The following is a 13,365-nucleotide window of genomic DNA, read 5'->3' on the forward strand; positions in this document are numbered from 1 at the left end:
GTCATTGCGTAGAGCCTTGAGCTGGATTCCCATGTGGAGTGTGAAGTACGGCCGGTCCACCTGAGATCTCTGTACATATTTGTCCAACTGGGGTGGGATAATTTTTATGTTCCTGTTAGACTCTTTCTAGTGCCATACAAATTGCTTAAGTGCTTGTGGAGATTGATAAATGGGTGATTTGACTATAAATACCTGTCTATTTGTTCTTTGTCTGCTCTATTCTCTATTCGTCTCTCTCTCTCTCTCTCTCTCTCTCTCTCTCTCTCTCTCTCTCTCTCTCTCTCTCTCTCTCTTTCTCTCTCATACCCCCTCCCCTTGGCCTCACATTCTACTTCTTCTGTTTATCTCTTATCTGTGTGTGTGTGTGTGTGTGTGTGTGTGTGTGTGTGTGTGTGTGTGTGTGTGTGTGTGTGTGTGTGTGTGTGTGTGTGTGTGTGTGTGTGTGTGTGTGTGTGTGTGTGTGTGTGTGTGTGTGTGTGTCTGGAAGTGTGTGTGTGCAGTTGACAAGGACGGTCAGAAGTGAGATAATTGTGGATGATTCGATCTGTGTGTGTGTGTGTGTGTGTGTGTGTGTGTGTGTGTGTGTGTGTGTGTGTTTGTGTGTGTTAGTGCTGAGTGATAAACCGTCATATTTTATGAGTAATATTTTGGTGTACTGGTGTCCAGTGTAAAATAGGAAAATAGATTTTTGAGTTGTTGGCAAATGAACTTAAGATTCTTGCATGACAACTGTGGTGTGAATGAACAGCGCTGTTATTTATTTATTTATTGTTAGAGAAAGCCAATGGCTGCCTTTCTCTCTTTGTTTGAGTTTTATTGCGTTAGACACAATAGCCCCCAATAATTGACATTAACTGTTATCTCTAATATTTTCATTTGTTGCACAATTTATTTTTCAATTTTTTTTACTGAATATTCAGAGTAAGCGTGGAAATAATTTCTCTAATAGTGGGTAAAGCTTAGATGTTTGGGGTTGGAGGCTATCCGGCTTAAGAATACCTTTTTGGGTTCATATTGGAGGTTATCCAGTTTACAAACACCATCTTGTGTAGAACATTAATGTGGAGTTAAAAGTCATTTTTGTCAGAAAATTGGGTTGTTTGATAAGTGTGTCACTTCATAGATGCTCACTGAAACAATTCTGACTGAGCCAGACAGAAATTAGCATAAACTAGCATATATTAGCATAGACTAGCATACATTGGCGTGTTAGCATGTTAGCTTAGCATAAAATAGCACATTTAAGTGAATATACTTTAATGTAGTAGCTTTGGATAGCATAATAAGCTTAGCATTACTTAGCTTATCATTGCTAATTGTGAACGATTGGTTGTTTCGGTGTCTGGAGGAGCTGTGATGGCAGCGTGTGTGCAAAGCTAATACAGAAACATCCTAGATACGTGTAAATTGATGATTTGTTCTTTGTCTGTGGTTGGCTCGGGATATCTGAATATACATTTTTTAATTTTTTTGTAGTTACTATCGTGCAGTTCATTTAGAGATTTGATTAAAAAAAGGGGGGGGGGTGGTAGATACAGAGTCACACAACACAGAAATATACACCAAAATACACTATAATACTTATATATAAACATCATATAGACACATACATACATAATTCTACACATATAGAAATATTTTAATTTTAATTCAGCTGCATTCAATAAAATGATCTTTTCACTGTTGGTCTGTGTTTATCATTTTACACTCTGATCTAAGTATCATTTTGCACCATTTTTCACATCACAACATAACTGCTTATCTTCCATTCATTATTATACACATATACACATTTTACAACACTGTGAATCAGAACCACTCCAACCACTGTTAAAGAAATGATGACATTTCTGGGAATGACGGGGTACAGTTCAGAATGGGTTGATGGATATTCTGCTATTGTCCAGCCTCTGAGAAACATGATTAAGGAAAATGAAGCAGGAAATTTGCGAAGCAGATTACTTTGGACATCAGAAGGACACACTGCTTTTGAAACTATTAAAACTTTGCTACAGCGGGCGCCGGCTTTGACTCTTCCAGACTATGAGAAACCGTTCCAGTTGTTTGTGTCATGTCGTCAGGGACATGCAGTAGGGATGTTAGGCCAGAAAACAGGTATACTGTAGGTACACATGCTCATCCAATTGCCTATTATTCTGTTGCACTAACGCCGGTAGAACTAGGTTTGCCAGACTGCTATCAGCACCTGGCTGCCGCTCATTTGTTGTATGAAAAAGCATCAGCTCTTACTGTGGGCTATTCGATAGCGATTTTATCACATAATAAGTTGATAAACTTAATTGAAAGAGGACAATTTGTGCTAAGGCTGGAGCTGCTTTGGTGATATGAAAATTCTCTTTTACAAAAGGTACAAATAATAATAATAATAATAATAATAATGATAATAATAATAATAATAACAATAATAGTAACAGTAATGGGTTAGATTTATATAGTGCTTTGCTGGACACTCAAAGACACTTTACATCGGATACATTATTCATTCACTCCTCATTTATACTTGGTGATGGTAAGCTATGTGTGTAGCCACAGCTGCCCTGGGGCAGACTGACAGTGGCGTCTACGTCTACAGATTGGCAGTGCAGAATCACTTTGTTTTTGTTGATAGTCCCGTCTTTGTTCTTTCTATAAATAAACTTTCCGCCCAAAGGTCCAAGTGGGCTTGCCTCACTCTCCTGTGTCGCGTCCATCTCTGTTGTCAGTCACTCTGCTTTTGACTAGTGGCACAGGTACGAACTGACGTGTCACTTCAGCCTAAGGGTCCCTCAGTGGGCAAAATTTAAAATGCTTGCACATTGACTTGCCACTCACGATGAATTGCGTTAATTTTTATAGTGCGTTAATTTGCAGCATAATTAATTAATCTAATTAACGCGTTAAAGTGACAGCCCTAATATATACATATGCGAGCGGTGTGAAGCCCTTGCTGACAACGCCACCTGGGGGCCTTCACCCCAGGATATGAACAAGATTTACAGATAACCAGGCTTCAATTTGGTCCAAGGCACACAGTTCGAGAAAATTCCACAAGACGAGAGTGTGATTTCCAATTATAAAAAAAACAATTATTAAACAATTATTTTAAAATGAGAACAGACTAAATTAATACTAGCAAATATGAGCAGTGTTATGAGGAATTACCAAAAAAAGGGACAGGGCTGGGGCTTACCACGACAGCGGTAACAAAAAGGGGAGAGATCAAAAAAAAAACTACACTGCACCTGTGACACAGCAAACCAAAAAAAATATGAATAAGGAACTACCACCAGGGGAACCTCTGCCACTCTGGGCCCTCATCACCTGTCAAAGAAAAAGAACACAATTTGAAACTCAAAATCAAGGCAACCCTCACACACTATAACCAATGTTAGTAAACCCAAAATAAACTGTTTTAACACACAAATCATCCAAAAAGAGAAAAAAAAAAGATTACCAAACAATTAATCAAACATACACAACCAAACTTATCAATAATAATTCAACAAAAGAAATAACAAATGAATAAACTCAAGAAATTGGGAAAGAGTCTGCCCCTCTAATTAAAACCTCTCCAGAGGTAATTGCTCAGCGTCTATGAGAGGGTCGGGACGCCCTCTCTTGGCTCACGTTGAGGACTTTGGTGAATGCCGTATTATACGGCTTTGACCACCGTTAATGGAGCCTAGCCCGATATGGGCCGAATCAGCGCCGAATTACGGTGATTGAAGTCTTTAGACGAGCGAAACCCCAGAGCAGACACACAGACGTAGGAAAAAGAAGTACGAAGAACGAAGAACCAAAACAGCAGTGAGGCTCACAGCTGCAATGACGGCCGCGCACTGCAAAATAAACAAATTAACCTAATTAAAGTATGAATATAGGACATTACAAAATAACAAAAGTTACAAATAAGCATCTCCTACCGGAGAGCAGGATCGAGGTGTCGCACGCGGCATGAGGAGGAAGCCCGCAGCCCAGACTACACCAGCAATGGCTGGGAGAGAATCATAATCCATAACACCACACAGACCATCAGCAGCTTGATATAAAAAGGCAGACACCTAAGCGTATTACCCTCAGAAAGCGCACCGCGCGCACACCGGCCCAAGGGAGACAGCCCAGCTCCCGGTAACACCACACTGGAGCCTATCCCAGCTGGCAGAGGGCGTGAGGCGGGGACATTCCGGGCACAATGCCATACATAAAACATATTTTAGTGATGGAAAAGTTGTGAATAAGTACTTAAAAGCTGTTGTTGACACATTGAGGGAAAACAGAAAGATGAAATGTGTGGAAAAACTCCCAATGTCAGCTTCAACAGCAACCAGAAAATATGAACAGCTTGGTGCAGCTATTCAGAGAGCACCATGCATATCTGTAAACCACTGATGTGTTGTAGCTTGAGTGTGTGACAGGTTCCTTCATAAAGATAAGGAGCTCTTTGCTGAGTGTAACACCACCATGAAACACACACGAGGAGAGGACATGCATGCAGCAATAAAAGAGATGCTGACAAAGTCCAGTGGTCTCTTTCACCACAGATGAGAGACCACCACAAGGTGACCACCACCACAACAAGGTGTGCACAGGCACACCTTGTGCACAAGGTTAGTTGTATACAAGTAAATTACTGGCAGGCCACATGCCCCTTTCTCTCATGAACAAAGTTTTGTTTGCATTTTTCCCCTGAAAGAGCCTGTTTTTATTTATGCTTTCTGAACATGTTTTTTTTACTTGAAGAGTGGGCCTTCGGTTCTTTAGGCTGGAATGTCTTTACGAAAAAAAAAGATTATTTTTTGCACTTTATTTATAATTCTGAGGTTTTTGTGTTCTTCAGTCTAACATAAAGGCTTGAAATGTATTTGCCTGGGTCTGCTTTTATTAATGCTGAGGTAAAAGAGCTGGTTGTGCATTCAGTTAAACATATCCTGCATTGAAAATTGATAATAAATGATAATGTGGACATAGGGACCGGCTATAAGACACAAACTCGACCTGGGTTCGGACCTTTTACTAAGAGGAAATTTTTATAACCGGACCTCCGTGACTTTTAATTGAATACCCCTGTCTTAGAGCATATCTCTTGTTCTATTTTTAGAGGAGAACGACATTATCGCTGGAAAGGTAAAAATGTTCATTTTTGTTTTTTCCTCAAAGGGTTTAAATTTACTATTTTTTATTGTTAAAAGGTATTTTGTACAATCCTCCAAAGTTTTTAATGTTTTAGTTCAAATCTTGTGTTACATTGTGTTGTTTACTTATACAAAGACTTTATGGTAAGGGTATCCAATACAAAAAAATGAAAAACAATGCAGATTCATAGGCTAGGGAATTTTATGAGGTGGTCCTAATCTGGTGGTTATATATTTTTATACATTTGCTAATGCTAGGACAAAGTTGGATTATTAAATGTTATATATTATTCTTCCAATTTGGGACAATTCAAGAATGTCAGTACTACTCCATTTTTTGGACAATTGTCTCTAATTTTGGATTGGGAGTGAGCCACAGCTGGCACATTGTGCTTTTGCCTCAGATTCCTTCCATCATTCTGTTCTGAACTATCCCTGCCAAGCCTTGCACGAAAATATTGTTGCTGGCTCACTGTATTTCCAATCTGAAAACCCACTCATTGAGACCTTAAAGCTCATGTTGCAAATCTCTTCACTAATCCTAAAAACCTGTGCCTATTTCTCCCCTGGCTAAATGGTGGCCACAAGGCCCACAGCAGCAGGAAATGTCCTCATTAACATGCAGATATTCCACAGATGACTGTCCTGGGAGCACAGTGTGTAGCACTGAATTTAACACACTTAGCACAGGCTAAGTGTAATGTAATGTGTGGAAGAGACAAATTATATTTCCTTTGTAACTACCGGTACTTGAAAACGGGTGGATTGTGAACAGAACTGTGAGAGCATACACTTTTGTTTTCTTGTGTTATGTGTTTACTTAAAGTCCGGTAACATAGAAGCTGGTAAGTCTGGCAAAGAAAAAAGACAGGAAAATAAATCACAGCATAGTCCTTTTTAAGCTTGCTGGGAAGATGTCTTTGGCCAGAAAGATTACTATTGAATTTCAATGTGGCTCTGAAAAAATTGGACAGATGAAGCCATTTATTTCATCTTTCCAGATTTTCTTTCTTGCATTTTCCTTGATTTTTCAAAGAATAATGAAAAAAAACACAAGATTATTTAGGAGGAAAGCTTTAATGAATGTGTTTGATTTCAAGTGAAGCCCAGAATTTAAAATTACAAATTAAAAAATCATAATATTCTGGTTTTAGAGCTGCAAATCTGATTCTGGATGAGGTTTGACTGGTTTAACTCTACTGGGTGTCCTAGTTCTCTGGGTTGGTCATTTTAAAACAGGGCATAAACAATGACAAAAGAGGCATGAATCTATATAATAGCCACATTTGTATTTGTGTCAAGGAATTAACTATTACATATTCTATGTCCCATTCCAGTCTTCATAGCAGATTTGTTTGCTCAGCAAACTTCGCCAGTAAATCACCTACTGTTCAGTTGACTGGCAGGCAGTGCCATCACCATTAGCCAGAGACAAACTGCAGACATGATTCATCATATATTTAGTTCAACTATGATTATTGGGCCCTAAACCTCCTTATCTGTGCTGCTTGTTCTCATCATTTCCATTTGAAGTTCCTCCAGGTAGCTTCAAGGGTGCTGAGAGGAACATGTGTTTTGAAAGTCGGAAGTAAAATGCTTTAGAATTGGTTTACTATTGCACATCAGAGTTCACAAATTAATGCTCTTACCACCTTTTGTACTGTTTTATGATCTCCATCAGACCTGACCTGAACACTGGTATGCACACACAACTATTGATCAAATAATTGATGATTTATAAATCACCCATGTTTTCTTCTTTAACATACTCTAAAAAAAAACAAAAAAATACAGACCACTTAAACCAAAAGCATTTCTTTTTATTTAAACAAAAAAAACAAAAATCAACACCAATACATGAAAAATATTCAAGTTGTGAAATTGTGTCCATTCTAATGCAGCTGCAGAATTCATGAGAACTATGAGGTGTGACGAAGGTCAATGAATGGTATTGTAGCATGAAACTCAACATGTCAAATTCATTTGTTAAAGACCACCTTAATACAAAATGCTGTTGCTTCTTAAAAGTCCTAAAGATTAAATAACATCCTGCCCATTCCAGATATTTCCTTTACCAATGCAGAACCTTACTGCATTTTATATCAGCCTCATATTGGGATTGGTGTTATGAATTAAATTAGCAAAGGTTATATTCTTTATTTACATTAATGAAGCGTTTGACAAAGCACACTTTGCTCACCCTACCATTTCACTCCTAGGTAGTATTGTCTTTATAGATTGGGTAATGTTTGTGTCTATGTACTTGTGTTTTCCTGAACAAATCCCATTGTGCGCATCTTTTCTGTGGAGTTAGGAGGGGTGATGAGGGAGAAATAATTCAAAACATTAAGATTTAAAAAAAAAAAATTTGCTACAGTCAGACTGAGTCATTCTGATTATTCCATTTTAAAAACAGTGAATGAGTCATTGATAAATACCCCCAGTGCTGAGACATTGAGATCCTACAGAGCTTCATCAGCATTTGTTTCTGCAATTTTTAATCTCCTCCTTTTCATCACTTGTCTGTTGTCGTTAGAAACCCCACTTTTCTGACTTTCCTTACCATTATGTATTCTGCTGTCTTTAAACATGAGCAGGGGAAAACCAAGCTATGGAGCTATGGAAATATATCCTTGAAAACAAACAAGTACATCCTGACAACCTCAAAATAAAACTTAGCATCCATATAAATACAACACATTAAATGTTTCACGCATTGTTCAATAAATATTTTCTCCTAATCATAATGAGATGTACGCTTGGTAATTTGTGTCTTCAGAATCTATGGTGAGATCATGTTGTAACTATACTTTGTATGTTTTTTTTGGTTGCATTGTTTTTGTAGTGTATTAACAACAAGGTATCTGAGGTATAAGGCTTGATCAGACCCGTTTTTAGGTGTCTGGATATAATCCATATACTTCCATCAGTTCCTGCAGAATGCAGATGATGGTTGTCAATCTAAATGTTGGACATGTGAACCAGGAGGGAGTGCTTGAATCATTCTGGCAGACCCCTGGACAACAAACGCCAACACTACAGTATTTTTCCATCATAACTGACTCCAATTAAGCCATCCGATAAATTCTCTCAGACCTGGGGTAATTATCTCATGGAGTGATTAGCACAGTAGCCTAGACTAGCCTATCCCATAACCCCAGAGGGTCATTGGGGCAACAAAGATGATCCTCCCATCCCTCTACAGGTTGGATGCAGTTTAACGTCATACCAATAGATGTTTGATATGCAGCCTCACAGTAAAATCTATGGTGAACTGAGTTCATCCTTCTGGAGATTTTTAGAGAATCTGAGCTTCAGATTAAAAACCTTGATGCTTTCCTGTCTGAATATTTATCATGCGACCTCCATGTGTAACCTTCATCCTCAGTGGTTTGTGAAACTCCAGCTTTTCAGTAAGTTATCAGATCTCAAGTTTAACATCCCTGCCTACAGTAGGACTTGTCTGCCTCCTCTGCTTTTGCTGGGTTGTTTGTGGACTAATGGAAGACAAACTGGAAAATGGCACAAAGGCCATCACGGGACATTAAACTGTGCTCAAGTCCACCTCCTGCTGGACGTTTCTCTCATAGTTTTCCAGACAGATGTGTACACGTTGAGTGAAGTAGCTCAAGTCTGAAATGGCTCGGAGAAGGTCGGTCTGGACCAGCGTGATGTCATAGAGCTCACAGGTGCAGGCTGTACGAGAGCCTGCACCACCCGGTTCCAAGAACACCTGGAGAAGACATACAGACACACGCACGCACACAGACACACACACGCACACAGACACACAAAGTATTCACTAAAATAATATGTTGTAGCTAAATTAATATTGAGTTGAGACCATATTACTGGCTCCCTATCAGAAAGTAAATATACTGTATAATCCAGAGTACGAGAAACTAGATCCTGAGTCTCTGATGGCAGATGGCTTATTGTGATATGTAAATTCTCTCAGAATAAAGTAAACTATTTCTTGCCGATTAAAACTTATTTTATGACTTCTTTAATTTAAGACTCGTTGAAATGTGTTTGCAGAGCAGAGAAGAGCATGTCGCCAAATGTTCACGTGAAGGTGAGATAAAAGCAACTTCAAAACAGGGGACACAAAAAGATTTTGCCCCTGCAGCTGTTTGCACCACAGTTCATTAAAGAGCAAGGCCTTTTTAAAAATACAAAGAAGATTAACGCATAATTAATGCAATGAGGGAGACAGTGGGAGATCACAAACAATTTTCATTCAGAGCAAGTCACTACGTGACACTAAAAGAATAGAATGATCCATCAAAGTAAGATGAACACTCAGTGTCCATCCACCACTCATCGGTTTAATAGATTAATCACTGTAAACTGGTAAGGCTGGAGCAGTGGAGGGTGGAACTGAACTGAATTGAGTGGAGCAGCGATACCTTGGGATGAACAATGGTATCATTGTCATTCTGCCGTATGTTGTCGTCAATGAAGATGTGTTGCACATTTGGATCAAAGGGGTCGACCAACACTGGCTTCCCCCCATGAATAGAGAAACTATTCCGAGCCCACCTGGAAGAGAGGCACAGGTGAGTAAAGGAAGGGATGAAGGGGATGATGCTGGCTGTGGTGTCTTACCCCTACCAGTCAAAGTGGTCCTGGAACCCCCCAACGCCTTGGGCTGAGCTGAAGTACTGGTACATGGCTCTTTCTCCATCCCGGATGGACACCTTTTCCTCGGCTCGGGTCAGGACGACCCCCCTGTGGCTGCAGCGGATCTTTCCTGCAGTTTTATTCATGCTTAACTGAGCAGAGGGAGAGATTTTTTTTTAAAAAAAAGGAACAGAACAGCTGTTTGAACACAGCATCAGTTTGTTTTTAAATTAGACCCCCTTTCACTTGGGTTGTTTTCATCTCCTCAACTTTCTCCACGCACATTCATAAATTTTCCTTATAATAGACTACAACATGTTCCTACGTCACATGGCTCTACCCTGTATCAATGTAACATGATTCTTTGACATGCTGATTGAGATTCTACATGGACCGCCGGTTTGATGGATAATTCCGATATTGTTGACACATACATACTGTAATCTCTGGTGTGGTAGGAATCAGATTTGAGTGGAGGTTTCCATGAGTTCTCTCCAACTCAGCTCAGGAGGTTTGTATACAATAAAATTATTTTGAGCTCCCACTTATGAAATGAATGAGAAAAACTGAATACCAAACCTGATTCTGAAAAACAAGGAGAGTTCATATGGAAAAGTACTTCAGTAGAGACCATCTTCCTTCTTTCTCTGTGGTTGTTTCAATGATATAAATGAGGCCCCAGCTTCATGGAGGCTATGTTAACAAACTTTGGTAAATATTTCAAAGCCCAAGTTTACAAAAGCAGTACTAATGCTAAAAAGAAGGAAAAAAAGATCAACACTAAGACATAGTCTGCGCAACAGTTGCTGCTCCAATCAACATTCATAGTAAAATTGTGATGCTTATCTCACAAAGAATCTCATTCATGCTTTTATTTGAATTTTTTTTTCTGGTAGCCAAATTAAATATTCATTCATAGGCTTTTCACCATCGTTTGATGTGACACTCTGAGGCATGTTGTGTTTTTGTTTAAACACTTGGATTTAAGTGTCTTGAGAGGCAACACCTTGCCTCCCTCAATCAACCCCAAACTTTTAGCTTTTCTAAATAAAAGAAAACCTGCTAATGTAAAGAAATAGATATTATATACAGTGAGACAGTGGCAGACATTTAGTGTCGATTTCACCTTCAGATCGGGCAGATCAGGGAACAGTGGATGAACTCTTTCGTTCAGGGCTCTGTATACGGCCCTCAGCACGAGAGGCAGGTCAGTCCCAAACGTGCGGAAAAGGATAGCAAACTCCCTTCCTTCCTGCACCAGGTCTTTGAGCAGCTGGAAAAATGAGGGCACGATCCAGTGGTACAGCTGTCCATCTTCTCCTCTCACAGAAAGCTCTGGGTCTCCCTGAAAAAGAACAGTCAAGAGGTAAGTCACCATTGCATCAGGGATAAAGGATGAACAACATCCCTGGCTGGTGAAAAGTGATTTACAAACATGGCCTGTACGCTCAACAAGATCTGGTCTGCATGACTGAGCAGGTCCTGAATCCTGCAAGAACTGATGAATATTCCACATTTTCTATTAGGGATTGTTTAGCTTCAGGCGTTTAACTACAATCACACTGAAAAGAGCTGAGTACATGGTATCGTAATAGATGTTGTATACCTCTGCATACCTCTGGTGTAAAAGATTCACCACAGAGTTTGCAGCTGAAGAAGACACCAGATGACAATGGTTTGTGTCAAGATGATTGCAAACAAGACTGAATCGTCCCACCTAGCAACATCACGATGCTAAGGGATACAGGAAGAAATAAAGCCTTTCAAAGAAGCGCAACTGCCTCCAAGTCAAACAATATATTTACTTTGAGCAGAAGAGTACAATCATGATGAAAAATAGAGTTACTTAAGTGTAGCTTCTTTCACAGGAGTCAATTGTGTATGAGGAGGATAATATCAAGTCTGGAGGCTTCAAATCATGTGGTTGGTGATGATTATGAATTTTTTTCCCGTTTAACTGTCCTTAACTGTCCTCTTACTTTCTGACTCAAGATATGAGAGTACCAATAATCAGAGGGAGCTGGCATCACACTGACACTTTCCTCTTGGCCTTCTCATCCATTTCCTCTATTTTAATACTTGCCTTGATGTCCTTGGGCCAGCGGAGCAGATCCAGATGTTCATCTAAAACACCACGAAACCGTTGCCCCGCAGCAGAGGTGAATGCTGAAACCCGTCCAAACTGAGAATAGTAACTGACAGCGTCATTGCACGGAGGGAGCAAGGAGGGCGAGTCACTCAGCCATTCCCACATTCCTGCAAAAGGGTGAGGAGAACACTGTCAATTGCAATAGAAATGCAGATATTGTTCATTTTCTAGCACTACAGTACATTAATATACTCAATCAATTCTTTGCTCCGCCCTGCACAGACCTGACCTCTGTTCAGTGTTAAGACTAGAGGCTGGCAGCTCAATTGGTCTCTGCCATGAGTCAAGAAAGAAAATCCAAATAACGAGCTTTTATTAACTTTAGCTTTTTTATTTAACTTAAACCTTTTGTTTTTCCTTTTAAGAGCTATCTTTAATAATAGCTTAGAGAGAGAAATCATGATTACTTGCAAAAATGTTTATGCTGTACTCCGATAATTAAACAGAAATGTGTTCTCAGAACACAATTTATAGATTTATATAAAATAAAATAATTTATATGAAATCTTCATTTGAAACCTGTATCTTTGGGACCCCAATGGCGGAAAGCTTCAATTTTCTCTCTGCGTGGGTAAAAACAACAACAGAATGCGAGAGAAGGCAGAAATGAAACCTCTGTCAAAGAAGAGGAATAGCTTTGATTAAGATTTTGGAGAAAATTTTGGAAGACATTATTCAAATATTCTAATATATACATTCCGCCACATTAGGTTAATGTATAATATTAGTTTCGTTTTGGCCAACTTTGAGGTAGGGTAATTATTTTAAATGTGTTTCTGGGTCGTTCTGAGTAGTTGTTCCAGTTACGTTTAAGAGTGGTGACCACGGACGGGGGACAGGTCCCTCTCACACACCACTTCCCCACGTCCCGTGTCGCCATGGACCGAGCTGCCCCTCGTGCTTTACCGTATGTGTTCATCTTCCCCCAGGTAACAGTAGACAGGAAGTAGTCCAGAGCCGCCACGGTTCCCTGACTGGTCACGGTGTCAGAAACCAGTATGGTGTTGTTCAGGTCGATGTGCAAGACTAACTTTTTCCTCTGGTCGTGATGGGAGGACCTCAGACCCCGGGGGACCGTCACCGCCGGGTCGTCTGTCCGGAACGGACACTCTGGAACGTCGTTGCTGTTGTTTCCGTCATCCGCTTCACGGTAAATGTCACCGTTCTCCGCCATGACTGTCACACCTCTGACGGCGGCTCTTCGCGTTAAAGTCAGTCAAACAATGTCGCACCCAGCTGGTTTGAAGACCTGATTCATCACCCGGTAAAGAGAGGAATGTGACAGGTCGGTAAACAGTTCCTCATTTTCCGGCTGCTCTTCTTCTCATGCGAACCAATAGCGGTACACGACAGGAGGAAGTACAGCGCCCCATCTGCTGGTGGCATGGAGACCTCAAACAAAAACATTTGCGACCATCGTCTGTGAAACGCGTGAGTACACGTAAGTATGTAACCTGCCCA

At 40.0% G+C, this 13,365-nt stretch overlaps 1 protein-coding gene across 1 annotated transcript; it reads right to left on the reverse strand.

Annotated features, from left to right (window-relative positions):
• Window positions 1-7,497: 7,497 nt before the first annotated feature.
• si:dkey-32e6.3 (uncharacterized) lies at window positions 7,498-13,240 on the reverse strand. Its single transcript, XM_068304532.1, has 6 exons — window positions 12,811-13,240; window positions 11,839-12,011; window positions 10,882-11,100; window positions 9,747-9,907; window positions 9,542-9,674; window positions 7,498-8,865 (listed from the first exon to the last, which is right to left on the reverse strand). The coding sequence occupies exons 1-6, from the start codon at window positions 13,076-13,078 to the stop codon at window positions 8,677-8,679; spliced, it is 1,143 nt and encodes a 380-aa protein (XP_068160633.1). The 5' UTR covers window positions 13,079-13,240; the 3' UTR covers window positions 7,498-8,676.
• Between the last annotated feature and the right edge of the window lie 125 nt (window positions 13,241-13,365).

Source organism: Antennarius striatus, chromosome 2 (genome assembly GCF_040054535.1).
Source record: "Antennarius striatus isolate MH-2024 chromosome 2, ASM4005453v1, whole genome shotgun sequence".
Taxonomy (NCBI): domain Eukaryota; kingdom Metazoa; phylum Chordata; class Actinopteri; order Lophiiformes; family Antennariidae; genus Antennarius; species Antennarius striatus.